The sequence below is a fragment of the Caenorhabditis remanei genome, chromosome II, assembly GCF_010183535.1.
Source record: "Caenorhabditis remanei strain PX506 chromosome II, whole genome shotgun sequence".
Taxonomy (NCBI): domain Eukaryota; kingdom Metazoa; phylum Nematoda; class Chromadorea; order Rhabditida; family Rhabditidae; genus Caenorhabditis; species Caenorhabditis remanei.
In genome coordinates this window covers 2,784,204-2,811,011 of record NC_071329.1, presented here as the reverse complement: position 1 = coordinate 2,811,011, position 26,808 = coordinate 2,784,204, and the positions used below count along the sequence as shown (strand labels likewise).

The following is a 26,808-nucleotide window of genomic DNA, read 5'->3' as shown; positions in this document are numbered from 1 at the left end:
GACATCAGAGCCACTATACAACGGAAATGCCGAAATCGATAAATTAACGATTCGCCGCTGGCCATCAATTAAAAAATTGAACGGTCGTTATGCACCATGTGGAGAAGGCAAGTAAGAGCGGTCGGAGACTATTGCCTAATCCGTTATTATCACGCACTCTAATATGAATAATGGCTATTTTTGTGTAAGATAAGCTATGCAACCGGAAATAACAGTACACATGTATTCAATGACCCATTTATTACGCTCTCTATCACGGAATCCCTTGATAAAGCACCAAAAAAGGTAAAAGGAAGATAAAAATGATAAAGTTGACGGTATGACGAGCAGGTGACTGCGAGGAGTGCGTGCGGGTGTTGTCATTGATGGCGAAGGTAAAAAGAGTGACAATGCACCCAAAAACCTTCGGAAAAGATGGAAATTCCATTCAATGCACTCACAACAAATACGCGCGCTCCTCCTTGCACCCGTTCGCATATACGAAACTATTCGCAACTGAATGAGTGGGTGTGGGAATCTCTCAGTGAGAGAGTGGAGGATTAGAGAAGTGCAGGGGAGCGCGTTTGCATATTTACTTTGCGAGGGTATTTGAATTATAATTAATTGTTAATCAATATAAAATAAGCCTGATAACAGGAAATAAAGGAGAATAATAACAAGGTGAGTAGAACAGAGAGTAACGAAGGTTCTGAAGGTCCTAGTTTTGTGGGCAAAACCTTAGGGGGCCTTCAGATGACCTTCAAGTTGGCAACTGAGAACATTCTCTGGTAAAGTTGACAACAAATTATGGGTTGACTCGAGTGGTTTTTTTTGTTAGTTCTTCTTTAATCCGTATGATGATTTATCGGTCCTCTGCCGATCCCATCATATTAAATTATGCTAAATACGCGACGAGCAGTTTGGTGAATATAACTGGATCGGATAGAGTAACATTTCTAAAAGAGGAAGATTTTTTGGATGTGTTTTCAAGAGATCTCAGAGCAATCTTGAGAAACCAACGACTGTCTTCGATGAAATTGAAAATTAAGGAATCCGGCTTCGAAACTGCTGGTTCACTGTTTTACAATGAGTTTTTGAACAGAAACTTTACAACTATCAGTAATAAAGATAATGGATGGTGGTGTTGTCGTCAGAATAGATTCAAATCTCGATGGGAATTTGTGGATCATTTGCGTGATGTCAACGGGGAACCTTTGTTGAAATCATTTGTCGACCAGTTCTATGATTGTTTCAAAAATGTTCTGAATTCAAGAGGCAGCCTCATTCGAATAAAAGAATTGGATATTGAAGTTACGGAGTCCTATCATTTTATGGATATCGCTCGTTTCATTGATATGAAGCACATGAAATGCTTAGATATATCTCGTGTATATCGTTACGAGGAGCAATTTCACGATGAAATCGTAGATACGAGGACCCTTACATATCCAAGTTCGACCCGGGGAGTGAGTCTTGTTGTGGAATTTTGATGTGCGCCGGCTCTCTACCGTAATTTTGAAACTTTTTTTAAATGGATTATAATAAACATTTATTGATGCTATTAATACAATTTTCCAAAAATACATCAGGATAATGGGAGAGACGTTCAGAAAAACCGGCACACTGTCCGGACTATGGACTTTGAGATTCACATAAAAAACTGTGTTAGCGGTTAAAGAGGTGTGTATTTTGAAGTGACGGTGTATGCACACAATGCACAACAAATGACGACAGAAACGACACAGTGATGCCTGAAGTAAAGTTATATCTAGAAATCAGTCTTTACATAGAGACAACTTGCAACTAATCATTACGCAACTTTGACGTTTAGCAACCGCGGGATTTTATGTGTTGATTTTTCAGACCAAGCAAATAAAACACAACTTGAGTGTTTTTTCAACACGTTTTGACCTTGCGCGTGAAATTTTACAAATAAAACTATCACCAAGGTCAATTCCATTATTTCTATTTCAAAGTAATGCATCAATCGATTTGTTCTCAAATGCTGTGTCTGAAATGGTTCAAATCACTACCGGAAGAAGTCTCCACGATAGAAAACGAAGTATCAATAATGGATATGCCAGATTTAGTGATGAGGGAGATTATGGGCAATGTCGGCTGTATAACCATGTGAGTGTCTTATATAGCTGACTGTTTATCGTCCGTAATAATTACAGTATGAAACTCCGAAAAGTGTGTCACGCAATCCGAAACTTTATCGACGATTCAAAACTGAATTATGGGTTGACTCGAGTGGTTTTTTTTGTTAGTTCTTCTTTAATCCGTATGATGATTTATCGGTCCTCTGCCGATCCCATCATATTAAATTATGCTAAATACGCGACGAGCAGTTTGGTGAATATAACTGGATCGGATAGAGTAACATTTCTAAAAGAGGAAGATTTTTTGGATGTGTTTTCAAGAGATCTCAGAGCAATCTTGAGAAACCAACGACTGTCTTCGATGAAATTGAAAATTAAGGAATCCGGCTTCGAAACTGCTGGTGCACTGTTTTACAATGAGTTTTTGAACAGAAACTTTACAACTATCAGTAATAAAGATAATGGATGGTGGTGTTGTCGTCAGAATAGATTCAAATCTCGATGGGAATTTGTGGATCATTTGCGTGATGTCAACGGGGAACCTTTGTTGAAATCATTTGTCGACCAGTTCTATGATTGTTTGAAAACTGTTCTGAATTCAAGAGGCAACCTCATTCGAATAGAAGAATTGGATATTGAAGTTATGGAGTCCTACCATTTAATGAACATCGCTCGTTTCATTGATATGAAGCACATGAAATGCTTAGATATATCTCGTGTATATCGTTACGAGGAGCAATTTCACGATGAAATCGTAGAATTGGATGGCTGTGAGTGTATTCAACAATTGGCAATTAGAAATTTCAAAGTCACTATACCGCTTGAAAGATTTCTACACAAATCACAATTGCACATTCGGATTCCAACAATTTCCATGGAAGATGTCCTACTCTTAAAGATGGTAAGGAATAAAACGTGATTCAATGTTTTAGTTGTGTTTCGTTTATTTCAGAGACTACTCACTTCTCCAGTTTTCCAGTATTACACAATTTTTTATGACAATCTGAAAGACATGGACCGGTTAATCTCAGTTCTCGGACGATTTGAAATCAACGCAAATAGAGTGAAACATTGGTATTACCGAATTCCGGACACAAAACAAGTACTCGATATCGGTCATGCACATTATAATTATTATCCTTACTTTTCGTTTTTGCGGTCAGAGACTAGCAATGTACCTAAAAATGCAATAATTTATTGAATGGGCTAGAATAAAAATAAATTAATTTTTGATCGATTTTCACATATTATTTATTGTGTTATGAGGCTGTTCACAAAATAGCGTAATGAAACAAAAACTGTTTTTCGGTGGTCGTATTCAGCAAACTTATTTGAAAGTCTACCTCTCTAAAAAGAATTTTTATAGCTGTAAGCACATTTGTTTTCTTTTCTAGTGAATGAGGAATAAACATGCTTATGATGACATAAACAAACATTCATAACGACTGATAACAGTCTGTCAACCTTCTCACTTTTGTCTTATTTTCTTCATTTTCATACCAATGGATTGCAAAATATGCCAACAAAAGTATCAACCTGACTTGGAACCCCGCACACCCAGAATCCTCGCAGCATGCGGGCATACAATGTGTCAAGAATGTCTACAAAAGAAACTGGAGAATGGGAAAGTGGTGTGTCCGGTAGATGGAACAGTTACGGATGTTAATGGTGAGTGTTCAATTGACTATTTCTTATAATTGAATCTTTCCACACTTGTCAACCGGGCCGGCGCGTAACTCGCTTCAAACTCAATATTATGAACTGAAAAATAAACCACATTGTAGATGTCGACGAGATCTGTCTCTGACCCACTACAGGGCAGATGACTAATAGTTAATGTGCCGGACTAGAATTGCTTTCTGGTCATTTTTCTGTTTTTCGCTACTTTATCCCTGATTGCGGTACACTTACACCCCGTAATTGGTCAGAGACATAGATCTCGCTGAGATTTACAGTATATTTGGTATATTTTTAGCTCATAAAACTTAGTTTGAAGCAAGTTATGCACCGGCCCGTCCCCAAGTATGTATTTTTCAGGCGGGATCAATGACTTGGTGAAAAACTTTGCGCTTTTTGAAATACTGGAGGAGCAGAAAACTCAAGGAGGGAAAACGAGGTGAAAGGGAGATACCGATGCATACCTTCATGTATTCTTGGTTTTCAGCAAAATAGAGTGCAAAATATGTCTACGTGAATACAATTGCCACTTGAAAAAATTGACACCAAGAGTTTTGACAAAGTGTGGGCATACAGTATGCCAGGCGTGTATTCGGAAACAAGTGCAGAATCGACAGATTGTGTGTCCATTCGATAGAGTTGTCACTTTAGTTAGTGGTGAGTTAGATAGTAGCGTTCGATGTTTTGTTTTGTTTTTATTCAGGTGGTGTCAAAGAGCTCGCTAAGAATCATTCGGTTCTAGAACTAGTTGGTGACCGTCCCCCGAGAGATTCAGATTCCGGAGATGAATCATCTGATGTGGAGGAGAGAGTGGTTCCTCCTCAGCAAAATTTGTTACCTATCCCACCAAATCTATTTGGATTTCCTCAGGAAATTCCTGAAATTCCAGAAATTTGGATGGAAGACAATGTTTTCCGCAACGATCAAGTAGAGTTTGGTGCAATTTTCCGTCATATCCCTATTCCTGAACATCGTAACCCAATCCAACGTCCTGTTCCTGAATATCGTAACCAGATCGAACGTGTGGACGTTCCTATTCCTGAACGTCAGAACGTGAACCAACGTGCGCAAGAGATACAGTACCTCATAATTAAAATATAAATATTACAGCGGTTCCGGACGACTTTCCAGATGACTTTCCAGATGACATCCCTGATGGTGACAACGAATTGGATATTGAGGAAGAGTCTTCGGATGACGATGATGATTATGATTATAATGACAATGATAATCAAAGAGAGGAGGATATAGATTGGCAGGAGCGGAGGAATGAGGAATATGTTGAGGAGGCAGCTTGGCTAGAGCGTAACTTAGAATTGGAAGATGACGAAGATGATGATGATAATAACGAAAATGATAGCGACGGTGGGGGAGAAAACGGTGACGATCCAGAGAATTCAAATGATTCAGATTCAGATTCACGTCGTGATGGGTCAGAGGAAGAAGAAGATGATAATGACAGTAATGAAGAGGAGGATGCTAACCACCATCGCCAAGAGGATTCAGATGTCAATGATGACGATGATGATGACAACGATGAAGAGCATCTCTACAATGACAACCAGGAGGACTTGAATGATCCAGGTAAAGGTTAAATTTACCGAATTTTTGATACTAATTGTTTTGATTCAGAAGAAGACAATGAAAGCAGTGACGAGGGATCTGATGGCAATCGACGTGAAAGCTGGAACCGAGATGATTCGGAGAATGAAGAAGATGATGATCACCAAGAGGATTCAGATGACTCTGATGAGAATCACGTCTCGCCTTTTCTTTATAATGGATCTGATTCGGAAGAAGAAGATGATGAAAGCAGTGATGAGGAACCGACGCATAACCAAAGAGATTCTGATGACCAAGACGGTGATAGCTCAGTTAGCGATCGTCACGAACCTCCTGGGTATCAAGGGGATTCAGATGACCCAGACGATGATAACTACGTCAGCAATCGTTTTGTGCCGCATGGTTATGAAGGAGATTCGGATGACGACGACAACAGTTCAGACCAGCAACAAAATTATAGCTATAACCAAGAGGATTCTGATGACCCAGCTGATCATGATCATGATGATTATAGCTACGCCAACAATAGTTACGACTCTCGTGGGAATCAAGGTGATTCAGATGCCGATGATGACGATAACTACGTTAGCAATCGTATCATGTCTTATAGTTATGAAGGGGATTCAGATGACGATGAGGACGACGACGATTCAGACCAGGAACAAGATTATGGAGCTGATTCTGACTAAGATTCATTTTCACGTTTATTCTAATAAAAAATGAAGAGTATATACAAAACAAGCAGAATAAAAAATAGTTAAAACAGAAAAAAAGTAGATTTTTAGAACAAGCAAATAAAAACACATTCGATAAAACCAAGATCAAAGTTCGGTAGAAATATTACCTTTTGTAACAAGCGAAAGTGGCAAAAAAATTTTGGGTCAGAGGGCAAAAGCTGTACAAAAATAGTCACGCAATAAACTGACTCCGTGACCTTCCCTAGTTAGTGTTGTTTGAAAAAACACGTTTTGGTCTTACTCGTGGCATTTTACCAAAAATAATATCACCAAGGTCAATTCCATTATTTCCATTTCTAAGTATAATGCATCGATCGATCTGCTCACAAATATTGTGCTTGAAATGGTTCAAATCACCGCAGGAAGAAGTCTTCACGTCAGATAGCAAAGTATCAATAATGGATATGCCAGATTTAGTGATGAGAAAGATTTTGGGCAATGTCGGCTTTACAACCATGTGAGTGTTTTCTATAGCTGACTGTTTATTGTCTGTAATATTTACAGTATGAAACTCCGAAAAGTGTGTCACGCATTCCGAAACTTCATTGACGATTCAAAACTGAATTATGGGTTGACTCAAGTGAATGTCTGGGTTCAACCATCTTTAATCCGTGTGGTAATGTTTCGGTCATCTGCCAATACCATCATATTGAATTACGCGAAATACGCGACGAGCAGTTTGGTGAATATAACTGAATCGGATAGAGTAACGTTTCTAAAAAACGAAAATTTATTGGATGTGTTTTCAAGAGATCTCAGAGCAATCTTGAGACACCAACGACTGATTTCGATGAGAGTGGAACTAGAGAGAGTCAACTGGAAAGTCTTATCTTCACTGCTTTACACTGAGTTTTTGAACAGAAACTTCACGTCTATCAGTAATAAGATATATGGATGGTGGCGTTGTCGTCGAAATAGATTCAAATCTTTTTCTGAATTTGTGGATCATTTGCGTGATGTCAACAGGATACCTTTTATGAAACCATTTGTCGATCAGTTCTTTGATTGCTTCAAAAATGTTCTGAAATCAAGAGGCAGCCCTATTCAAATAGAAGAATTGTATATAGAAGTTATGGAATCCTACCATTTTATGAATATCGCTTGTTTCATTGACATAAAGCACATGAAACGTCTCGATATATATCCTGGATATTATTACGAAGGTGAAGACCAGTTTCTTGATGAAATCGTAGAATCGGATGGCTGGGAGTGCATTCAAGAATTGTCAATTAGACATTTTAATATCAGTATACCGCTTGAAAGATTTCTACACAAATCAAAATTGAACATTCAAATTCCAACAATTTCCATGGAAAATGTCCTATTCCTGAAGATGGTAAGGAAGAAAAAGTTATTCAAAGTTTAATTTTTGTTTGTTCCAGAGACTTCTCACTTCTCCAGTTTTCGAGGATTACACAATTTATTATGACAATCTGAAAGACATGGACCGGTTATGCTCAGTTCTTGGACGTTTCGAAATTGACGATGATCAAGAGAAACATTGGTATTACCGAATTCCGGACACAAATCAAGTACTCGATATCGGTCATGGACATTTTTATGGTCATCTTAAGTTTTCTTTTTTGCGGACGGAGATTAGCGATGTTCCTAAAAATGCAATAATTTATTGAATGAGCAAGAATAAAACTAAATTATTTTTTGATCGATTTTCACTTATTTTTATTGTGTCATGAGCCTATTCAAAAGGTAATGAAAAAAACAAAAGCTGTTCTTTAATTGCGTTAAGGTACGTTCTGATTTTTTCTATTGTATTGTATTACATATCCGAGTTCGGCCTGGGGAGTGAGTCTCGTTGTGGAATTTTGATGTGCGCCGGCTCTCTACCGTACTTTGGAAAGTTTTTAAGGATTATAATAGAAACATATCGATGTTATTAATACAATTTTCCACAAGTACATCAGGATACTGGGAGAGACCTCGGCAGTCACCGGCAACTTTAGCGCGGAAGTTGGTCGGCTTCAGCTCGGAGGTTGGTCGGATTCTGGACAAGACCGCTGCTAAAGCCGACCAAGATACGACCAACTTCCGACCAACTTCTGACACGGACCGCATGGAACCCCTCGATCGCTTCATTGATTTATTTTTCGCGCACAAAAACAGCTGAAATATCATATATTACAATTTATTCACTAAAAGGACTATACATAAAAAAGTATAAGTTTTAAAAAATACAAAAAAAAAACAACTAAATACAATTATTTTTCGAAGTATTCCTGGTGTGCTCGATTTGTTGTCAACGTGTAGACTTCGTCAGAAAATTTCTGTAAAACACATTATTTAATTATGTTTTTTCACTTTCATATGATTTATTTATTTATTTGAAGGACTTTCACCACTTATACAAATAAGAAAAAAAGAAACAGTTATAATTTAAAAATTAGAGTGTTTAAGTATTAAAAAGGGTTCCACAAAATTAAAAGAAATATTACATCGAAATACATCGGATCATATGTTACCTTCTGTCGATATATTCAAGCTGGGAAGTTCGTATTGTTTGCTGTTTAGTGAGAACCTGAAAAAAACTTGGAGATTTTCGGTTATGAGATAAAAAATCACTTACAATAACTTTTCCACTGAACTTGAGCACCTCAACTAACGAAATTCGTTTATCTCTATGAAATTTCGGAATCTGAATGAAAAATAATTTAAGTTTTGATAAAAATAAGCTAAATTGAATCAAAAAACGTTCATCAGTAAGACGAAATGATAAGTAAAACTTTGAAAAATTATTGAAAAAAGCAAAAAGCACGCGTTGCGAGACACGCGACGCTCTTAAAATCCGACCAAGGTTCGATCAACTTCCGACGGCGGACAGTCAGATCGAAACTTGTGATCAGAAGCCGACCAATGTCCGAGCTAAAGCCGACATTCTCTTAACTTCTGACCAGAAGGTGAGCAAGATCCGATCTAAAGCCGACGTTCCTTTAACTTGCGGGTGAAAGTACCGAAATTGCTTCAACTTCCGCCCAAAAGCTGACCAAGATCCGACCTAAATTCTGAAATCGTTAAACTTCCGGCCAGAAGGTGAGCAAGATCCGATCTAAAGCCGCCGTTCCTTTAACTTGCGTGTGAAAGTACCGAAATTGCTTCAACTTCCGCCCAAAAGCTGACCAAGATCCGACCTAAATTCTGAAATCGTTAAACTTCTGACCAGAAGGCGACCAAGATCCGATCTAAAGCCGCCGTTCCTTTAACTTGCGGGTGAAAGTACCGAAATTGCTTCAACTTCCGCCCAAAAGCTGACCAAGATCCGACCTAAATTCTGAAATCGTTAAACTTCCGGCCAGAAGGTGAGCAAGATCCGATCTAAAGCCGAATCGACCTCAACTTCCGCCCAAAAGTTGCCACACGACTGCCGAGACGTTCGGACAAACCGGCGCACTGTCAGGACTATGGACTTTGAGATTCACAGAAAAACAGTGTTTGCGCTTAAAGAGGTGTGTATTCTGACGTGACGGTGTTTGTACACAATGCATCACAAATGACGACAGAAACGACGCTGTGAAGTTATGTCTACAAATCAATCTCTAGAGACAACTCGCAACTAATCATCACGCAACTGTGACGTTTTGCAACCGCGAGATTTTGTGGGGGTTCTTAATTTTAGAACTCGGAAAAATAGAACTGTGACAAAATAAAACTGTGAAATTATAGAACAGACAAAAATAGAACTGCTACAAAATAGAACTGCTACAAAATAGAACTGCTACAAAATAGAACTCTTGTTTGAATGGAGCGCGTTTGCATTCGTGATAAACAAAAAACACACAACTTGAGGGATTTTTTAACACGTTTAGACCTTGCACGTGGCATTTTTCCATGAAAAATATCTCTGAGGTCAGTTCCATTATTTCTATTTCGAAGTAATGTATCGATCGATTTGCTCACAAATTTTGTGCTTGAAATGGTTCAAATCACCAGCGGAAGAAGTCTCCACGACAGATAACGAAGTATCAATAATGGATATGCCAGATTTAGTAATGAGGAAGATTTTAGGCTATGTCGACTTCATAACCATGTGAGTGTCTTTTATAGCAGCCTGTTTATTGTCTATAATAATTTCAGTATGAATCTTCGAAAAGTGTGTCACGCATTCCGAAACTTCATCGACGATACAAAACTGGACTATGGGTTGACTCGAGTGTGTTTCGTGGTTCGACCATCTTTAATCCGTGTGATAATTTATCGGTCCAATCCCATGGTATCAAGTTATACCGATCTCATCACATTAAATCATGTCGATCCCATCATATTAAATTACGCGAAATACGCGACGAGCAGTTTGGTGAATATAAATGGATCGGATAGAGTAACATTTCTAAAAGAGGAAGATTTTTTGGATGTGTTTTCAAGAGATCTCAGAGTAATCTTGAGAAACCAACGACTGTCTTCGATGAGATTAGAAATAAAGGAAAAAGACTACGACCTTGTTGGTTCAATGTTTTACAAGGAGTTTTTGAACAGAAACTTTACATCTATCACCAATAAGAAATATGGGTGGTGGTCTTGTTGTCGAAATAGATTCAAATCTCAATGGGAATTTGTGAACCATTTGCATGCTGTCAACGATGTACATTTTTTGAAACCATCTGTCGACCAGTTCTATGATTGTTTCAAAACTGTCCTAAAATCAAGAAGCAGCACCCCCATTCAAATAAAAAAATTGGAGATTCAAGTTATGGAATCCTACCATTTAATGGATATCGCTCGTTTCATTGATATAAAACACATGAAATGCCTAGATATAGATCGTTTAAGACTTGACGAAGATAAAGAGCAGTTTCTTGATGAAATTGTAGAATTGAATGGCTGGGAGTGCATTCAAGAATTGACAATCAGAAATTTCAATATCAATATACCACTTGAAAGATTTCTACACAAATCACAATTGAACATTCAAATTCCAGCAATTTCCATGGAAGATGTCCTATTTCTGAAGATGGTAAGGAAGGAAAAGTTATTCAAAATTTTAGTTGTGTATTCGTTCGTTTCAGAAACTACTCACTTCTCCAGTTTTCGAGAATTACACAATTTATTATGACGATCCGAAAGACAACATGGACCAGTTATTCTCAATTCTTGGACGTTCCGAAACTGAGAGAGTGAAACATTGGTATTTCCGAATCGCGGACACAAAACAAGTACTCAATATCGGTCATAGACCTTATAATGATTATTTTAAATTTTCCTTTTTGCGGGCTGTAATTTGCGATGTACCTAAAAATGCAATTATTTATTGAATAATAGTAAATCATTTTTCAAAATCAATTTTCACATATGGGGGTGGGGGCACGATGATTCAATCGTAACCTATGCAAACGCGCTTTGTTGAGACTACATTTTGGTAATATTATTTGACGCCTAAATTGGAATTTTTAAATATTTTTTGTTCTTTCAAAAAATTGGCCTTTCTCGATTATATTTCCCCTTAAAACTATTTTTTGTCAAAGTTTTTCAGTTATCGTGGGGGGGGGGGTCTCGTTGCGGAATTCCGATTTACGGATATCACGGGAATTCAGATGACGACGACGACCAGGAACAAGATTATGGAGATGATTCCGATTAAGATTAATTGTGACTTTTCTCTAGTAAAAAATGTCTAATATAGACAAACTCAGAAAAAAAATTAGTTTACCAAGGGGACTATGATCAACATTGGAGATTCCATTGATGTCTCCTGAAAATTCAGCACTTCAGAATGCAAAATGAAACCATGAATCTTACTACAACTCCCTCCGTTATACGTCACATTAGTCTTGGTATTATATTGAAAAATCATGCAGTCTTTAGTGGTCTCAAAAGTATCATCCCCTTCTATTATAGCTCTTGGGAAGCCTTTAGAGATGGTGCCCTGGAAATCTAGTAGTAAGTAATTCCGCTCTAGCAAAACTTACTTGAACAATAGGAAAATTAAGATGTAGATTCTTCAGATCTTTGTTATTGACTATTTTTATAATAGGAATTGACTCTGAAACTATAAACTACAAACTGGACATCACATCTGACATACATACCATTAAAGTTGGCAATTTTCCTTAGCCTCTCTAGAAACTCTAAATTGTCTAGATCCGTATCTTGAATAGCCAAAGACCCGAAAATAATTGCGACACTTTTCAATTGTTCCGTATAATCTTCATCTCCTTGACTTATCACCAAGTCCCCAATAATATAGTTGCATTTGGGCTCCAAACTGAGCATATCCTTGAATAGACACACTGCTTTCGAGTTTTTAGTTTCGGAATCCATATTACAAATTCTCGCGTCAATATTCAAAAAATCCACTTGAAAATCTAGGAACACTATCATCTCTTGAATTGTAAGGCAGAAATCCGGGTGTAACTTTTCGAGGTTAATGGTGAAGGTTACGATGGAGAAGAGTTTCTGAAACGAATGCGCTACAATAATGATAAGACTAAATTTGCTTCAAACTTGATGTTACAGTACCGGACAAAATGCTATCAATTTTGGCCGTTTTCAGTTAAAAATGACCAACTTTGACAGTGTACTTTGGTGTCACCTGATTGTCCGATAAACTCAATTTTGTACGGGCTGAATAGAGCAAAAATAGCACATCATTTTTTTAGTTGACCATTGTTTTGTAGGGACACTACCATGAAAGTTATAGGTTGTCAAAGTCAAAATCTCCAAAGTTTCGCTAATTTGCATTGAAAATAGTCGATTTCCGGGAGTAATGGCTTTCTTTACCTGTAACTTTCATGGTAGTGTTCATACAAAAAAACGGTCAACCACAAAAATGATGTACTATTTTTGCTCTGTCCAACACATATAAACTACAGTTTGTCGAACAATCAGGTAACACCGAAATACACTCTCAAAGTTGGTCATTTTCCACTGAAAACAGCCAAAATTGATACCTTTTTGTCCGGTACTGTATGAGCTGAAAAATATACAAATGTGGATGCGGAAGGTAAGAGGCCGTGCGCTGCTGTGACATACGAAACCACCGTTACGCTGTTGAGATATTGCACTTTACTGATAACATCACGTTCTGCTGGAAGATTGGAAAAATTCTTACATCATGTGTCGTTATTTGAATCATCAAAAAACTAGACAAAGTATCAGAGACTAATTGCTTGTTGTACTGATCTTTGAATTGTTGACTACTCAAGTGCATACATTACAATTTTTTTCCAAACATTGGTCTGGCTCGCGAACTATTAATTATTTTTTAGCTGGGTTTTGTCAGCGACGTAGAACTCGCCGAGATCTACATTTTGGTATATTTTTCAGCTCATAATATTCCGTTTTAAGCAAGCTAGAATTATTTAACCTACTTTCAAAGACCTCAATCCAAGACGCTTCATATTCGGGTTATGATGAATATTGATCATAATATCCCCGTAATTTAGATAATCCATAACTTCAATATTCTTCACATTCTCCAAAAATGACAAGTCTTCCAAATCGGTATAAGCGATTTCAATTTGTCCAATTATAGTTTTAATATTGTTCAAACTATTGATGTCCTCCGGGGGAACCGTGACATTAACTAAATTAAGCCCACGACTGAGTACGGTACATGTCTCATAGATCTTCCAGCCAAGAGAACTTATCTTATCACTCGGGCAACCTGTAAGAAAAACATTTTTGATGGGGTGAGAAAAGTAAGTTACAGTACCTAGTCGCCCGCCAAAATATTCTGGAGAAGAGGTATAAATTGAGTGGTACAACTCAAAGCCTTCGTAAATAAGAGATGGGTGGTTGTTGTGGATGATCGCGTAGTTTTCCGTCTTCGTAATGATGTTCTGAATAGGAAGGATCAGGAATTTGTTGTCAGATTCTGGCTAGTGTCAAAGTAAGCCTTGTTACTTAATTCCCACAGTGGTCAAATATTAGCGTTTCACGTCTCAGCAACCGCGACAAGTTGGTCCCCTCCCTCTGACCGCGGACATTGGCAAAATCGTTCGTATCTCGCTTCATTTGGACACTAGCCAAGTTTTAAAAACAGATTCTGAATCCTCTCGATTTCAGCTTTAATTCACCTTCATTGACGGAAGATATGCAGTCTTCAAGTTCTTATTGGAAATTAGTTGTATGATAGGTGCGGATTCTGAAAGATTAGTATTTTTGGTTAGTTAGTTAAGGGGCGGAGCCGGAAATTTCAAACTCAATTCTATATAACGAAAAATATACCGAAATGTAGATCTCGATAAGTTCTGTGTCCCTGACATACTCGGGTTACAACTTGTTAATGTACATTAAGCACAAGGTTGAGCGAAGTTCCGTTTTCCGCCTTCCACCTTCCTCCAAATTTTCCGGCGGAAGGCAGAAGACGGAACTAAAAATTTTTAGGTGGAAAGCGGCAGGCGGAAGGCGGGATTCCGCTTAACCCTGATCTTCAATTCGGTTTAAATTATGTCAGGAACATAGAATTCGCCGAGATCTACATTTTGGTATATTTTTCAGCTCATAACGTTAATTTTGAACCGATTTGCAGGACCAATTAGCTTTATTACGACTTACCACTCATTGATGCCATATAACTCAACCCTGCCAGAAAATCCAAATCCTTCAAAGTCGTATTCGTTATCTCCAACGTCCCCAATATCACTGTGACGTCACTCAGCTTCTCCACATGCTTCTCATCACCGGATTCTATTTTCACGTCACCAACAATATAATTACAGTGCTTCTCTAGGGCTTTCATAGTAGAGAACTTGCATAACTTGGCTCCGTTAATATTTCCTGGGTTGGCACAATACTTAGCGTGGAGATTCACAAATAACACCTCAGATTTTAGAAACAGTGTCATTTCTTCTATTGTTAGACAGAAATCCGGGTGTAAGTTCTCCAGATTCATGAATAGATAGCCTTGCCAGATGTTTGGGAACTCCTTCAATAACGGGATTCCAAATCTTGTCATTTGTGGGTTATCTTTTATATCTATGGCTATAGTCTCGTGGAGTCCCGGTGTGCTAATTTTCAGCGTTTCCAGATTTTTGAAAAACGATAAATTCTGGAAATTGGTATGTTGAATTAGGAGGTTTCCTCGGATTTGGGTGATGTTGGATAGCGGCGAGGTGTCGGAGATATTGATTAGTTTTAGACCAGATAGGATAAGATCGCAGCCAGCTACAGTAGTAAAGTTACCACCACGACATCCTAAAAACTAAAAAAGTTACAGTATCCTCTCTGTCCTACATACCACAATCCTTAAGGTTCCCTGTGACTTTCATATTAATAGAAATATAAAAATAACCGTAGTAGCATAGCTTCCCAGCATCCAACATAATGTTATCCTTAATTTCCATCTTACATTCCCGATGGTCATGGTCTAGCCAATACTGGAATTTCCATAGGATAGTAACATCGGTTAGCTTTGAGTTGTTTTGTATGGTTAGGCCATCTGGAAGGTCCTAGGGGTGACAGTGGATTTTCAGAGTTGGAGCACACTTACATGTCAAACAATCAAACTGGAAATACTTCTCCTCTACACCAATTGTAAAAAACGAGAGATTTGTCAAGTGGGAATTCTCCACTCGAACACCGCCATTCAGTTTATACATAGTTTTGAATACATCTTTTAACTGAGCTTCAGATACATCCGTGTTCTCATCGAATATGAGTAGTCCACACACTTCTCCACATTTCGGGAAGAATGGGATGGTTTTTGAAGAGATTGAGGAGTGGTTGAAGGTGCAGAGAGGGTCTGGAAGGTGGACACTGGAGGAAAATGGTGTTGGAATCACAATGTGAATATGCACCTGTCTGCTCAAGGAATTACTGCTATAGTGACGCACGCGACGCAGCCGCAGCGCTTCCTAGCGCAAAACATCGGATGTAAGATCCTGTAGAGCACAGTTGCATTAACATTTTTCGTGGAAAATGGGCGGAGCCTGTTTTGCAACCCTGTCAGGCAAAGAAATTTTGCTATAATTATTCTAAGATTCCAGCAAAATTATGAAAAGCATACGCATTTCATGAGAACTAGCTAACGTCTCGGAATAAACTGTGCGGCGATGTTGCAAAACAGACTCCGCCCATTTTCCACGGGAAATTTCTTCCATAGAGTTTACAGGGCCTCATTGTGTTTACCTAACGATGCATTCAGTTAAAATGTCTATAATACGGCTAATTCCAAAGTTACCAAAAACTTGAAAACTAATTCAGAATCTTCAGAGTTTAACTTTCTAGGTAGCGACGTTTTGAAACCGGACGTTTCGAAACCGATACATTTCGAAACAATGGCATTTTGACAGGTTTAGTGTCTAAATGTCATGATTTAATAAAACAAAACACTCACCACACTGATGATACTTAATTATCTTTTTCAAATCCCCTAAGAAACTTGCTGAGCAATATGAAATAGTGATAATGAATAGAAGAATCGAGAGCTTCATCATATATGAAATCATGTGAAAGTTTGAAAATGAAAGTTTATTGACAAGAATTTTGGGCTCCTACAACATAGCAATTTAAAATTTATTGAAATTTCAAAGTCTCTCAGCAACCCTGCAATTATAGTTGTTTTCTCCCTCGAATTTTTCTTATTTCACTCTATTTACCATGTACGTCTTCTCCACTACCACCCTTATCCCGCTATCGACCACCAAACGCTGGCATGGCCGGGACCCCACCGATTACTATTTCTATGAGGGGGGACCGGAAGAAGGTTGGCAATATAAGGACCAATATTTATTTGACGACGAAACAGAGGGTAAAACTATGGATATAACGAATTCTGTTGATCTTGTTATGTCGGTTATTGGTTTGGTACTCAATCTGATACATTTTTTGATTTTAACCAGGAAAGAGATGAGATCAAATGTTGTGTTTATAATTATGACTGGAATTTGTGTATCTGATATCTTAATGTGCTCTGCTAGCATAACAGAAAGATATTTTGGAAATAGCTTTGGTATGAGGAAGATTTGTGGGACTAGAAAGCAGTGGTGGATGACTTTCATAGAAGTTTTATCCGCGGCTATACAAAAGTTTGGAAAGCTGTCTGCAGCGGTTTTAGCACTGTTCATGGCTTGTATCCGAACGGTGTCTGTTATTTTTCCGATGAGTGGAATAGTGGGGACCCTTATGAAGGTACGGACTGGCCTAATTATCATAAGTGGTACATTCCTTATATGTATCTTTTGGTATCTGGATTATTATAAAAATTTTGAGATTTATAAACCGGAAAAGGATGAGGAGTGAGTGGCGGCGGCTCGTGCATTTACAAATTTTTATATGAATTCCAGAGCCTGCTACGCATTTGAAGACATTCTTAACAATGAAACAATGCATATATTTTTGGAGGGATGCGTTGTTATCCTGCTAACTATTTGCTATCTTTTGGTGACCCTCACATTACTGATCGCCTTGCATATGGTACGGAGGAAACGGAAGACTTTGGCGGCTGGGAAGTGAGTTTTTATAAATGTTTTTAAGATGGGATTAGTATGACTGGAAAGCTCAAATAATCGGGATTTTTGGTACGTTTTTAGATTTTGAATATCTTTGAAACTAACGGAGGTACATGGGGGGGGGGGGTGTTTAGTCAGAAGAGTTGAGGCCTTAAATCGTTTTATGCTCGTATCTCGTTTTATTTTGACGCTAGGAAAATTTTGAATGCAGATTCAAAATTCTTGTGACTTCAGCTATTTAACAATATGCAACATTTCATTTAAAATATAGACACTCCTCGTCTAGGCACCCATCTAAGCACCCACAACAAGTCAACCACGCGCCCCGTAGTCCCACTCCCTCTGACCGAGAATATTCACAAACTCGCTCGTATTTCGGTTCATTTTGACGCTAGGAAAAATCTGAACTCAGATTCAGAATCCTCGGGATTTCCGCTTTCCAGCAGTATGCAACACTTTATTTAAAATATAAGCGCTTCCCATCTAAGCGCCCTTAACCAGTCAACCGCGCGCCCTGCTGTTCCCATCCTTCTGATCGCGGACATTGACAAACTCGTTAGTATCTCGGTTCATTTTGATCGTGTCAAAGTTTTAAAAACAGATTCCAAATCCTCGTAACATCAGCTTTCCAGCCATATAGAACACGCCTACAGTAATCCACAAACCTATTTAGATCCGACAACACCTCATTTCTAGTTATCATGATGGCTGTCTCTTTCTTCATCTCCGAACTCCTATACTCCACACTTTTTATTCTTGGCAACCGTGACGACCCGATTTCGAGTTCTAAGTTATTGTAAGACACTTCCCATAACCTTTGGGAACGAAATTTATAATTTCAGCCAACTAGGAATCATGCTGGAATACGTGGCAAAAATACTGTTGACATTCAACTCAATATTTCATTGTTTCATCTGTTTCTTCTTATCCACTCAGTATCGAACAGTGGTTCAGAGGATGTTGTGTTTGGAGAAGAAGAATAAGGTTAGAGAAATTAAAATTTGAAAAAAAGGAAAAATTTTCAGACGACGGAAATGGTGGAGCCCGTTACGCATACGCATTCAGCGGCTGGAAGAACTACTAAGAGGGATTCTGGATATTGATATAAATATAGATGCAATAAAGAAAAAACTTGAATGAATACTTTTCAATCTTTTATTTTCTGCCCGATTGCTTGTGCGCGTAGCGGTTGCGTCGCGTGTGGTTTTTGTATGTTTATTCATTGTAAATTGTTTTTTGTTTTCTGATTAAACAGATTACTTGTGTTCCAAAATTAGTAATGTTGCTTATGAGCCGCCGCGCTTTTCCAAGTTCATTCTGTGGTCGATGTGGTTAACTTTAACATTTCTTCATTTTCTAATCAACTCAGATCTCTTGTTGATATCTTTTCTCCTTCCATTCTCTCATTCCAATCGGTGATTCCACGACTCCACGGATTTTCAAACTGGTCGTGATCAAACTTGAATTTTCACTGTGAAGGGAGAGAATAAAGTTAAATTTGAAAAGAACTGGAATAGTTCTATATTTCTAAAGGTTCTCCAAAGAGACAAGTCTCAACGCCGGAGTTAGTAAGGAAATGATAATTCCCCTCTGACCACTGTAAAAACCTCGTCCTACTCTCGCTAGTTTCAAATGTAATTTTTCAGGACTTTTCTCATTAGGGCGCATTTGCAAATTACACAAATGATAAAATTATTTTTTGCACTGAAAATTCTGTTGTGCTTTTGTTTCCAATTTTTCTCAATTTCTGTTACAACAGGCTCTATTGAGTGGCTGAATACCTATCATTTGAGCACAAAATGAAACATTTATGTCGTCGCAATGATTTTATCGGGCTCTTTTTATGGTTTGGACAAAAATCAGGGTTTTCATTTAAAAAATCGCAAATTTATAGTTTCCCTTGATAAAACTAGATTACTGAGCACTGAAAATTTAGGAATAGTTCGGCTTTTGCTCTGAAAACACATTCTGAGCCCTGCCGGCATTTTCAGACTACCAAAATTAACATATGATAGTTCAAAATGAAGCAAACAGCATTTCCTATCAGATGGTCGTTTTGGATTTTCGGTGAAAACTTTTTTTTTATCCATAAAAGCTCAAAACGTGCTTCACGTTAAAAACAAGCGGTCCCACCAGAATTTTAGATCAAAAGTTTTTTGAGATCATAATAATTATTGAGGCGGGAAAATTCGCCGGCTATCCTCCTCTCTCTCTCTCTCCCCATTAATGCGAGGCCAGTCATTCTATTCAGTCCTTTCCTCCCTCATAATCCAATCTGTTTTTCTCCCTGATCCCATCTCAATTCATCTGCTATCCCAACTATTTTCAGATGAGCTTCGACAATTCTGTCACAATCTCCGGCTACCTACTCGAGTACAATCGTACTCAATTCGTGGTATTCGACACGGAACAACATCGATTGAAGCGAGGCCGTATCTCCTATGATGGGGATATTCAATTGACACTTGGAAAGTTCTACTCATTCAATCATGGAAAGGTGAGCACTTTTTCAATTAGTTTTTTTTTCTTTTTAACTGAATTTCAGACTCCCGAGACATGTCAAAGAGCGTCTGACACAAATATTGAGTTCTGGTCTAGCCGCCGCAATCAGGGGCAAATGTGTGCGCGGACATGGGCGGTGGCTCCTGGAGATGACGTGCCACTAGAGACTCGAGATGAGTATAAGGGAAAGGTGTGGTCCCCGTGGCTAGGACTTCTTAACGATCCAAATGGAATGTTCGAGAAGAAATTCGGAAAAGGAGGATATGGAACGGTAAGATACAAAACTCAGGAGCATATTTCAGTTAAAGTTGCATTTCAGATCTTTGTCCGTTACGTAAATCGAGAGAATGAAGTTTTTGAGATTGATCACGTCAATGACAGGAAATACGATTTTGTTTTTGAAAAACCAGCGGTAAGGAATGATAAAGTAATTTCAACAACAAAAAGTGTTTCAGCCTTGGAGCAAATCGAGTGGTACAGAAATGGAAACAATCATCCCATCAGGTCGCAATGTAAGTTTTTCAATCTCTCTTTTTTTCTTACTTTCTTTTTTTTTCTCATTCCTTTTCATTTGAAACTTATTAGTTTTCCAGATGTACATCGACGCTCCAGGACATCTTTCTGGCTTTTTAATGGAGTATAATGCCACTCACGCCATGGTAGTGCTCTTTTTCTTTTCTAGAACTAGAAAATCTTTTTTCAGGTATTCAGTACAAAAGACCGACTTTTAAAACGCGGTCTTATTACTCATGACCCGACGATTCGTCTGGAACTTGCAGCTCGTTATTATTTCGACCATCTTAAGGTTTGTGTAATCTTTTAACATTTATTTTAGTTTGATTCCTCTAATTTCAGCCGCCCAACAGAAGGGAACTACCGTACAATGCACGTTTCCAGTTTTTCGCAGCAGGGCGCCCAAACCCAACAGTGTACGCACGCTCATGGGCTGTTAGTCCGGGGGAGAATCTTCCAGTGGAGGTCCGTGAGAAGTACAAAGGAAAAGTGTGGGCTCCTTACCTTGGACTGATCAACGACAAAAATGGAATGTTCGAAAGGAGATTCGGAAAAGGTGGAAGGGGTTCGGTAAGTTGTTAATCAGAATTAAGATTATTTGTACCGAACTTTTTCCAGATCCGGGTACTCTATGTCAACCGCCCTGATGAAGTATTTGAGCTCGACCACGTCGACAACGTTGAATACGATTACTGGGCGCCTGACCGACCAGCGGTAATAATAATTCAGAACTAAGCTCATGTTACCTACATATATACTAATTTTCAGCCATGGAACCAACCCAATGTCTCTATGTATTACGATGAGTTTCCAAGTCGAGATACTTTAGCTAGCAATGGCGATTGTGCCAGATTCGCCCTTTGCGTCCGTGAAGTGGCAGACAACTTGGCCTACGATGGGAGCACAGATGGCTCCACAGCGACATGTTCCCTATTGGTCAGCTCACGATATGGAGTGATTCGGAGTCTGTATGTTGCAGAGGTTTGTCTTGAATAGGGAGTTGAAATAATTATATTATTATTCAGATGGGATGTTGGTACCAGCACTCAATTCGAAAACGCACACGTCGCAGTAACGACCCAGATGAGAATCCGAATTATAATGTTCATATGAACTTTACTGCTTCCAAAATAATGAAAATCCAACCTCCGCTACCCACTGAAGTGGTTGATGGTGGGAAAGATGTGGAGGTCACCACGAAGTTTGTCTTTGAACATGATCACTTCGAAAAAGAATGGAGTCGTGGACTCAGTGATTGGAAGGAAAGAATGGAAGGTGTCCCACCCAAGGTGTTCTTTTATAATGTCTACTTGGAAAAAGTCAGAATTTCACACTACTCGGCTATTCATATCATTAAGGTCAGACTTTTTATTTAAATCTACTTCCATACCTTAAAAAGCTCATTTTCAGCTTGTGGAGAACCTGCGAAAGGATTGTTATGAAAGAATGAAGACGGACCCGATCAATGTAATTGTCAAGGTTCGACTCCTCAAAAACTTCTTGGAGATGTGCATGAAGCATCCAGACAACGAGCTCTATGTGGTTAAAACGGTGGTCGATGTGGAGTACGTGGATTGACGGGAATAACAAATTGGTTCTGATGTTTTTCGTTGTGGAGAATGTGTATTTATGATGTTTTATGAAATTGTCGAATATGTAAACTATTTTTATTGAAGCATATTTCCGAAATCTCTTTTAACAATCAAAACAACAAAAATTTAACAAAAAAATATTTGTCAAATGACGGGCCGGCCCGTCAGGCCCGTCTTGTCAGGGATTTTGGATTTTTGAGAAACATTTTCAGTTTTTTTTTCAATTTTTATTTTTTCATGCGGAAAAATTGACAAAAAGACACTCATATTATTATATGAGAAAATTCAGAGTTCATCTTAATCAAATTTGGAAAAAAATTGAAAAAAATTGAAAAAAAAATCCCTTCAAAAAGGCCTCACGGGAGGGCGGAAGTTTTGAAAAAAAAAGCCCAGCCCTTGACAAGTCTGAGACAAACACAAATCGAAAACAAACGAATAATTATTAAGAATTTGCTTGAACATGGGCCAAACATTTTTGCAAAAATTTTCTATCATAGCTATTCAGGTTTTCTCACAAAACATAAGCTAAATAGAACCAGTAATTTTGCCCAATAATTCACTAAACCTTAACATTTTTTCAATCTTTCTTTATATTTCTTCTCTTTTCATTCTATCCTCACCTAATTATTGCCGTTCCTTCTATCACAAGTCGTTGCCGCTCTATTCCTCTCTCTTAATTGCATCCGCTTATTCATTTTTCACATTTTCGACCTTTAGCGGTGTTTTAGGGATAAAGCCCCTTTGTACCAATGTTTAGCCTCATTTTGTTGTAAAAAGCTCCTAAAAATGGTTATATTTTAGTTAAATTTCGTTTTTATTCGGTAAAAACGGATTGCGCTACTGCGAAAAACCTCAAAAATACTAGTAAATTCGAGTAGACGAAACAAATTTTTCAAGCTGATATCATCTAACTTAGCAATCCTAAAATCTCCAAATCTGTAATTACCTAAAATCTTCTAAGACCTACACCGTTTATACCCCTTATTAGTGACAGCCAGGTGTCCCCCTCTCTCCCAGATTCATAAGCTTCCCCTTTCCGGAAAACAAAAATAATCCCCTTCTCATTATCTTATACCCTCCGCCCTTTTCGCTTCTCTGCACCATCTGCCCTTGTTACCTATGAGCTTTTGATTTCTAATCTTTTCCTCTATTTCGTCTCCCGTCGGTCGCTAATTCTAGAAGATATCATTTTGATGAAATGTGAGTTGTTCTTATAGAATATTTAATTTTTGCGCTAAAAACATGCAATTTTTGCAATTAGTGAAATTTTCTCCAACTATTTTAGAAATAGACAGTGAAAATATCATAAAACAAAGAAAAAAACGTAGATAGAAGTTGAAAAACCGCGAAAAAATCCGAGGTTCACTTTTGATGCGGCCTAAAAAGTGAAAAAAAACTTTTATTGTCACCAAGAGCAGTAAAAAGAACAAAAAAACAGTAAATCAATTTTAAAATACGTAGAAATCCAAAAAAAAAAAAAAAACTATTTTTGCAAAATTTTCCGCCATGAACGACTTTCTTTATCATAAATTTGTCATAAGGTTTCAAATTATTTGAAAAATGTTTGGTCAAATAATTTGCTTGAAGCAATTTATTTGACTTTTACCCCAAATTTCAAATGCTTCAAATAATCAAACAAATAATTTGCCCAGTCCTGGTTTTGAACCAAGTTAAAGGGGGACTGCATTCCAAAAATCGAGATTTTGATATGGAACGATTCAGAATTTTGTAGAAAAAAGAAAAGTCTCTTGGAGTCAGGTCGAAAATTCGTCTGAAACGAGTTATGAGGCCTCAAAGTGTCAAAACAGAGACCTCTCGCTGTGAAGATTTGCCTTATATTTCAAAATGTTTTCATGTTCACAGGAAGAGAATTTAACTTTGAAATATAAGGCAAATCTTCACGGCGAGAGGTCCCTTTTTTGACACTTTGAGGCCTCATAACTCGTTTTAGAGGAATTTTCGGACCTGGCTCCAAGAGACTTTTCTCTTTTCTACAAAATTCTGAGTCGATCCATATCAAAAAATGTTAATTTTTGGAACACCGCAGTCCCCCTTTAATAAGGAAATGATAATTCCAATGACTGTTCTTGTCTTTTTTTTATTCTTACCACTGTATTAACGTCACTCTCCTTCACTTTCTCTCCCCTCCTCTTTATCCTCCACTCCTTACACCCTCCTAGCACCAATCGGCTTTATACATAGTTGTCAAGGCCCGGCTTCAAAAAAAAGACCCTTTTTTCCAAATTTTCATCGAAAATGTGACCATTTTTGACTTTTTTTCAGAATTTCTTCTAATTCTGAATGGTAGTCAAAAATTTAACTTTTACGCAAAAAAAATTCAAAAAATTTGAATATTTGACTTTCGCGCCAATTTGCCAGGGCCGGGCCTTGACAACTATGGGAATTATCATTTCCATATTAACTTTATTCCAAACCAAGGCTGGACAAATTATTTGTTTGATTATTTGAATAATTTGAAAAAAAGTAAAATAAAGTAAAATAACTGTTTCTATCTTGAGAGGTTCTTGTCTTTTTTTAAACTCTTACCACTGTATTAACGTCATTCTCCTTCACTTTCTCTCCCTTCCTCTTTATCCTCTACCCTTTACACCCTCCTAGCACCTATCGGTTTCATATACAGTACCGCCCAAAAGGTTATCAACTTTGGCTGTTTTCAGTAGAAATTGACCCACTTTGAGAGTGTGTCATAGTAATTCTGATTGTCACACCAAGTAGATTTTTAATGAACTATACAGAACAAAGGTAGATCTTCATTTTTGTAGTTGACAACTTTTTTGTACGAGCACTCCCTAGAGAGTTATGGTCATTTTAAGACGACATCAAATCGCACTATTTTGCACTGAAATGGGTCGATTTGAGGGAGAAATTACTTTGTCGATATGTAACTTGCTAGGGAGTGTCCGTACAAAAAAGTTATCAACTACAAAAATGAGGCTCTACCTTTGTTCTGTATAGTTCATTGAAAATCTATTTTTTGGAACAATCAATATTACCATGACACACTCTCAAAGTTGGTCATTTTCAACTGAAAACAGCCAAAGTTAATAACCTTTTGGGCGGTACAGTATGCTTGCATAACAGTGTGTCTCATTAATTTTTGTTCCTCTATGCTTTTACTTCCTTTCTCAATTTTGATTTGCCCTTTGCCATTGTTTTTTTTAAACTTATTAATTATTACTTTTCCAGATGTACATCGACACTCCTGATAGACTTACTGGTTACCTAATGGAGTATAACAATACTCACGTTATGGTAAGCACTCTTTTTTGTTTTTCTAAAACTAGAAAATCTTTTTTTCAGGTATTCAATTCAAAAGACCGACTTTTAAAACGAGGTCTAATTACTCACGACACAAGTTTACCTTTGGAACTTGCAGCTCGTTATCACTTCTACCATTTCAAAGTTTGTATAACCTTTTTAATTTATTTTAGTTCATTTTATCTAATTTCAGCCGCCCAAAAGAGTCGAACTACCGAACACAGCACATTTCCAGTGTTTTGCAGCAGGGCGTCCAAACCGAAGAGTGTTCGCCCGGTCATGGGCGGTTAGTCCGGGGGAGGATCTTCCAGTGGAGGTCCGTGAGAAGTACAAAGGAAAAGTGTGGGCTCCTTACCTAGGACTGCTCAACGACACAGATGGAATGTTCGAAAGGAGATTCGGAAAAGGTGGAAGGGGCTCGGTAAGTTTTTAATCATAATTAAGATTATTTGTACCAAACTTTTTCCAGATCCGGGTACTCTATGTCAACCGCCCTGATGAAGTATTTGAGCTCGATCACGTCGACAACGTTGAATACGATTTCTGGGCGCCTGACCGACCAGCGGTAATAATAAAACAAAACTAAGCTCTTGTTACCTTTATACTAATTTTCAGCCATGGAACCATCCCACCGTCTCTATGTATTACGATGAGTTTCCAAGTCGTGAAATTAAAGTTCACAATAGCGCATGTGCGCGATTCGCCCTTTGCGTCCGGGACGTGGTAGACAACGTGGTCTACGATGAGAAAAGACATGGCTCCACCAAGACATGTTCCCTATTGGTCAGCTCACCATATGGAGTGATTCGGAGTCTCTATCGTGTAGAGGTTTGTCATGATTAGAAGCTTTAAAAAAGTGAAATTCTTATTCAGATGGGATGCTGGTACCAGCACGCAATAAGAAGTGCCCAGCGTAGCAGGAAGCTGCTCATTGAGAATCCGGGTTCTACACTTTACACAAAGTTCACAGCGTCTGACGTTGTGCCAATCGAAGCACCGCTACCCACTGAAGTCGTGGATGATGGACATGATGTGGAGGTCACTACGAAGTTCGTCTTTGAACATGATCACTTCGAAAAAGAATGGAGTCGTGGACTCAGTGATTGGGAGGAAAGGATGGAAGGAGTACAAACTAATGTTTTCTTTTATAATGTCTACTTGGGAAAAGTGAGAATTCCCAGTGACTTGGTTATTGTTATCATAAAGGTGAGACTTTTTATTTACCTCAGTAACTCAAACTGGTTATTTTCAGCTCGTGGAGAACCTGCGAATGGATTGTTATGAAAGAATGAAGACGGACCCGATCAGCGTAATTGTCAAGGTTCGCCAACTGAAAAACTTCGTGGAGATGTGCATGAAGCATCCGGACAACGAGCTCTATGTTGTTCAATCGATAGTGGACGTAGAGTATGTGGAGTGAAAATAATTTATTTTTTTGGCTCTAATGATTTTTTGATAATGTAAA

General features: G+C 38.1%; 9 protein-coding genes across 9 annotated transcripts; 8 read left to right on the top strand and 1 right to left on the bottom strand.

The window, feature by feature from the left end:
• Positions 1-833: 833 nt before the first annotated feature.
• GCK72_004167 (uncharacterized protein) lies at positions 834-1,469 on the top strand (the record flags this gene model as incomplete). Its single annotated transcript, XM_053724514.1, has 1 exon — positions 834-1,469. One exon carries the CDS (start codon positions 834-836, stop codon positions 1,467-1,469), a length of 636 nt encoding a protein of 211 aa, XP_053588708.1.
• A 488-nt stretch (positions 1,470-1,957) lies between these two features.
• On the top strand, positions 1,958-3,000 carry GCK72_004166 (uncharacterized protein; the record flags this gene model as incomplete). The annotated part of the gene is made up of 2 exons (XM_053724513.1): positions 1,958-2,109; positions 2,157-3,000. 2 exons carry the CDS (start codon positions 1,958-1,960, stop codon positions 2,998-3,000), a joined length of 996 nt encoding a protein of 331 aa, XP_053588707.1.
• Positions 3,001-3,583: 583 nt separating this feature from the next.
• On the top strand, positions 3,584-6,010 carry GCK72_004165 (uncharacterized protein; the record flags this gene model as incomplete). Its single annotated transcript, XM_053724512.1, has 7 exons — positions 3,584-3,749; positions 4,119-4,197; positions 4,246-4,415; positions 4,462-4,821; positions 4,869-5,123; positions 5,169-5,342; positions 5,391-6,010. The coding sequence occupies 7 exons, from the start codon at positions 3,584-3,586 to the stop codon at positions 6,008-6,010; spliced, it is 1,824 nt and encodes a 607-aa protein (XP_053588706.1).
• A 353-nt stretch (positions 6,011-6,363) lies between these two features.
• Positions 6,364-6,907, top strand: GCK72_004164 (uncharacterized protein; the record flags this gene model as incomplete). Its single annotated transcript, XM_053724511.1, has 3 exons — positions 6,364-6,515; positions 6,563-6,764; positions 6,809-6,907. The coding sequence occupies 3 exons, from the start codon at positions 6,364-6,366 to the stop codon at positions 6,905-6,907; spliced, it is 453 nt and encodes a 150-aa protein (XP_053588705.1).
• A 460-nt stretch (positions 6,908-7,367) lies between these two features.
• On the top strand, positions 7,368-7,689 carry GCK72_004163 (uncharacterized protein; the record flags this gene model as incomplete). The annotated part of the gene is made up of 2 exons (XM_053724510.1): positions 7,368-7,394; positions 7,441-7,689. The coding sequence occupies 2 exons, from the start codon at positions 7,368-7,370 to the stop codon at positions 7,687-7,689; spliced, it is 276 nt and encodes a 91-aa protein (XP_053588704.1).
• A 2,256-nt stretch (positions 7,690-9,945) lies between these two features.
• Positions 9,946-11,645, top strand: GCK72_004162 (uncharacterized protein; the record flags this gene model as incomplete). The annotated part of the gene is made up of 4 exons (XM_053724509.1): positions 9,946-10,097; positions 10,145-11,021; positions 11,074-11,220; positions 11,538-11,645. 4 exons carry the CDS (start codon positions 9,946-9,948, stop codon positions 11,643-11,645), a joined length of 1,284 nt encoding a protein of 427 aa, XP_053588703.1.
• A 60-nt stretch (positions 11,646-11,705) lies between these two features.
• On the bottom strand, positions 11,706-16,443 carry GCK72_004161 (uncharacterized protein; the record flags this gene model as incomplete). Its single annotated transcript, XM_053724508.1, has 10 exons — positions 11,706-11,930; positions 11,974-12,047; positions 12,094-12,460; positions 13,375-13,670; positions 13,719-13,845; positions 14,083-14,150; positions 14,564-15,202; positions 15,246-15,446; positions 15,498-15,749; positions 16,344-16,443. 10 exons carry the CDS (start codon positions 16,441-16,443, stop codon positions 11,706-11,708), a joined length of 2,349 nt encoding a protein of 782 aa, XP_053588702.1.
• Positions 16,444-17,281: 838 nt separating this feature from the next.
• Positions 17,282-22,050, top strand: GCK72_004160 (uncharacterized protein; the record flags this gene model as incomplete). Its single annotated transcript, XM_053724507.1, has 14 exons — positions 17,282-17,457; positions 18,131-18,253; positions 18,300-18,441; positions 19,787-19,954; positions 20,003-20,230; positions 20,279-20,371; positions 20,415-20,471; positions 20,553-20,618; positions 20,663-20,764; positions 20,815-21,042; positions 21,091-21,186; positions 21,241-21,453; positions 21,498-21,830; positions 21,883-22,050. 14 exons carry the CDS (start codon positions 17,282-17,284, stop codon positions 22,048-22,050), a joined length of 2,193 nt encoding a protein of 730 aa, XP_053588701.1.
• A 3,221-nt stretch (positions 22,051-25,271) lies between these two features.
• GCK72_004159 (uncharacterized protein) lies at positions 25,272-26,763 on the top strand (the record flags this gene model as incomplete). Its single annotated transcript, XM_053724506.1, has 7 exons — positions 25,272-25,337; positions 25,386-25,487; positions 25,537-25,764; positions 25,813-25,908; positions 25,959-26,171; positions 26,217-26,549; positions 26,596-26,763. 7 exons carry the CDS (start codon positions 25,272-25,274, stop codon positions 26,761-26,763), a joined length of 1,206 nt encoding a protein of 401 aa, XP_053588700.1.
• Between the last annotated feature and the right edge of the window lie 45 nt (positions 26,764-26,808).